The sequence below is a fragment of the Sparassis crispa genome (genome assembly GCF_003851025.1).
Source record: "Sparassis crispa DNA, contig_000000F, whole genome shotgun sequence".
NCBI lineage: Eukaryota > Fungi > Basidiomycota > Agaricomycetes > Polyporales > Sparassidaceae > Sparassis > Sparassis crispa.
The window spans coordinates 3,890,672-3,894,589 of NW_020939747.1; the positions used below are offsets into that span (position 1 = coordinate 3,890,672).

A 3,918-nucleotide genomic window follows, 5' to 3' on the forward strand; every position below is an offset into this window, starting at 1 on the left:
CATGTACATTATACGGTCATTTCAAAATTTAAATGGAATTTTTAAAAATTTTCTACACTTTAGGCTGAGCATTCTAATTCAAAACTAAGGTATCTCAGCCAGTTTTACTCAGATTTACTTGGTTTAAGAGAGTATTCTGAACTATGTTATGCATAGATTTTAATACCACTAAAGTCTACATCTTAGAATTACTGTGTGCTTCCCTCATTTCACTAACTATAATGCACCAACCTCTGGTGGCTGCTGGAAAAAGTGCATGATAGTCAAGTTGGTGAAAGGCTCATCCTACAAAGAATAACTCCTTTGTACCCCAGGAATTGTAACTACTAATGACTATACAACAGACAAATATAATGTGTTCCTTAGAGTTAGAAGAGCAAAGGTAGATGTCGACATCACTGTCAATCTGATATATAAAAGCAGCTAAAGAAGAGGACTAAGCTGTACAGTAGAGCAATGCAAAGGCTTCCTTTCAGCATCAACAATGTACTTCTCCCAGTTCACCATCAACAGCAAATACAGCAGGTTCCTTAGAGTTAGAAGGGCAAAGGTAGAATCTGACATCGCCACCACTCTGATATATGGAAGCAGCTAAAGAAGATAGAGTAAGTGAGAATATACCATTTTATTTTCACAAAAATGCTTACCAAATTTGCCACCTAGAGATGCCATTGAATAGACAGACAAGTGAATACAAAGTAGTGCAGAGCAGGGGTATACCTCTGGGTACTTTGAGCTGTACCCCCACCCTTACCCTCCAAGGGTACATACCCTTCACCAGAGGTAAGGGTATGGGTAAGGGTACCAAACTCTGAGGGTATACCCCTCAATATCTGCCTTATTTGAGGAAATGACATTATACACATTATGTTTAAGGCTTGTAACAGTTTTTTTTTCCCTTTGGAGCTTCTGTATACATAGTTTAAGGCTGTATCTAGGCTGTACTTTGGCTTTATTCACCATACAGTTACTGCTTACATTATATATACTATATGCAGTGATACCCTCCAGGGGTACAAGGGTCTGGAAGTTCATACCCCTACCCTTATCCTCCAATAATACCCTTACCCCTGACCCTTGAGGGTTATCCATACCCCTGCTCTGCACTACTACAAAGTAAAGAAAAGTGCGAAAAGAGTGAGTTGTGAGGGTGAACAGATAAGATAAAGATCTTATCAGCTATGTTGAACCCTATTACACAGATGCGACATATTTGTTTAGTTCTCCTTCCTTATCCGGTGACAGTGTTTATCTTATGTTCAAACCTTCATTGCCTCTTTACTCTTTACCATCATGGCAACAAAGGTACGTATAGTTACACACATGTTCCCCGGTAGTTTACTGACTTTTTACCATCATGGCAACGAAGATATCTTGCACCTGTTCTATCGAAGTCTGATCTGAGTGTTGCCGGCCACTACGCACCCGGCTTCCACTTTTTTTTGAACTTCATGCAAACCACTTTGTCCTAAAGAGTGCAACCCTTCCATTTTCCCAAACTGTCTTTTCACTGTCGCTCGCCATCCGTTCCCAAACCTCTGAGAATGTATTCTCGATCACGTCTCTCTCAGGTTATTCTTCCATTGTTATCTCTTGATGACACCTCTGTTGAACGTAATTAGACACCCACGATAGATGTGTTATCATCACTATCAGATCTCACCGAATCTGACATTGACAGCCTGAGTGAAGCACTCAACACTGCCTCCATCATTGCTGGGCACTTCACTCAGAACAACACATTATCTTCCCCATCACATATGGTTCCCCCCATTGTCATTCCATCCCCATCTGTCACTGTTCCTGTTACACCCCGTTCCCATCTTCCTTCTGATTCATCCTCCTCATCCTCCGATTCTAGCGGATATACCCCACCTGCACCCATTTCAACTATGCCCTTCTGCCCTCTTGCCACCATCTTGCAGTCTTCCATCAAACACCCCCCCTCCATCACATCTGGCAAGCTCACTCCTTCCCTCCTCCTACAGTGGGAAGTCGCTTGTCTTGAATATTTCAAGCGCAAATCCATTGCTGACCTTGACAAGGTCTCCCACATCACCGGAGGAATGCAAGACAAGCTCATCTGCGATTGGGTAATGACCAATGCCTCCACGCTTACAACTGTCTCCTGGGACGACTTCATCAAACTCATGTGCTCCCACTGGCTTGAGAAGGACTGGGAGGACAAGGTACTCACTGTGCTAATACGGATGACGCACGATAACAACAACTCTCTTGAAGACTGGATTGTCACCATCGAAAAGCAGACACTCCTACGTGCCTCGCCTGCCAGAAACCCTTCTTCAAATCTATCAAGTGCTACAAGGACTGAAAGGATGGACAATGAACGCCGTGCTGACAAGCATCGCCACATGAAAGAAATTGAGCGTTTCCTTCACAGTAATTGCCACATCTCACCTGCCACTACTCGTCCATCTTTCTCATTCAAACCGACTCCCAAACGCATTTCCTCCTCTTCCTCCGCTACCACCAAATCCACTTGCCTCGGTCCCCTCACCAACAAAGAGTGCGAACTCCTTAAGAAATTCTTCGGCTGCTTCAAATGCCGTCACCTTTTTGTCAAGTGTTGCACAAGTGACTGTATGAAAGGATTCCCGAATGCAACCTTCTACACCACCTTAACGAGCGATGTCAGAGACGTCTTCAAGAAATGTGGCCATCTCTTCCTCGATTTCAACGCAAAGACACTCGACAACACCGTCACTGTCATCTCTACTGTTCCCAACAACACTGACCTTGACGACAACTATGTTGCTGCCATCAATGCCTACTCTCCCTTGGCCCTCACATCCGATATACTTGGCTCCGGAACTGACTCTGAGGGTAATAAGTGCGTTCTCGCTGACTTCACTGTTCCCCATATTCTCTGGCGTGGCTCCCTCCTCTCCCATTTCACTGCTCCTTTGATGATCTCTATGCTAATTGACTCTGGATCTCTGGCAGCTCTGATTAGAGACTCTCTTGCAACCCAGCTTGGCCTCCATCACCACACTCTCGCTAAACCCTTCCCGCTTGGTGATGCATGGGACCTAGAGCAACAAAATTTAACTAAGTGAGTGAAGCTACGCGTAAGCACCAAAGATTCTTCTTGGATGTCCATTACTTGTCATGCGATTGTCATTCTTTCTCTCAGTATTCCTGTCATTTTTGGTAACCCTTTCTTGAAATGTAATCACATCATTGCTGATGTCGAGGCTGGTATCTTAATCAACAAAATCTCCAACCACGACATCATGCAGCCTATAACACCACAATCTACACCACAATCTACATCACAATTTACACCTCCCGATCTCCGTAGCCTCAGAGAATGCCGCCATGATGCCACTAAGGCACACGACCTCGCTGCACATAATCAACTTGTGCAACACTGTGATCTTATGCGTGATATCCTCCTCCACACGCAGCCTCTCCTGGATTCTACTGTGACCATCTCTATCACATCTACTGTAGTGGCTGTCCCCGACGGCATTGAAGACTTAGCGTATCAAGAGACCTTATCCCATGAGAACGCCACAATGAAAAATCAGTTCACCGACTGCTTCCCTGATGACATTCACCATCTTGATTACCTCCCCACTGATGTTTTTCACCGCTTCCATCTCAAGGACCCCAACATGGTCATCACACGCTGACAATATGATTGTCCTAAGAAGTACCGTGAGGCTTAGAAAACCCTACTCACTCAGCATCTCACCGCTGGCCACATGCGCCCTTCTTCCTCTCTCCATGCCAGTCCTTGCTTCCTCATTCCCAAAGCAGACCTGACCGCTCTGCCTCGTTAGGTAAACAATTACCGTGTTCTTAATGCTAACACTATTCCAGATGTCCATCCTCTACCCAGTATCCAGAAAATTTTGTCCGACTGCACTTCAGGGTACCCTTTATCCCTAGCTC

General features: G+C 44.8%; 1 protein-coding gene across 1 annotated transcript; it reads left to right on the top strand.

Annotated features, from left to right (window-relative positions):
* Window positions 1–1,760: 1,760 nt before the first annotated feature.
* On the top strand, window positions 1,761–3,656 carry SCP_0114440 (hypothetical protein; the record flags this gene model as incomplete). The annotated part of the gene is made up of 2 exons (XM_027753667.1): window positions 1,761–3,073; window positions 3,155–3,656. The coding sequence occupies 2 exons, from the start codon at window positions 1,761–1,763 to the stop codon at window positions 3,654–3,656; spliced, it is 1,815 nt and encodes a 604-aa protein (XP_027609468.1).
* Window positions 3,657–3,918: the final 262 nt, after the last annotated feature.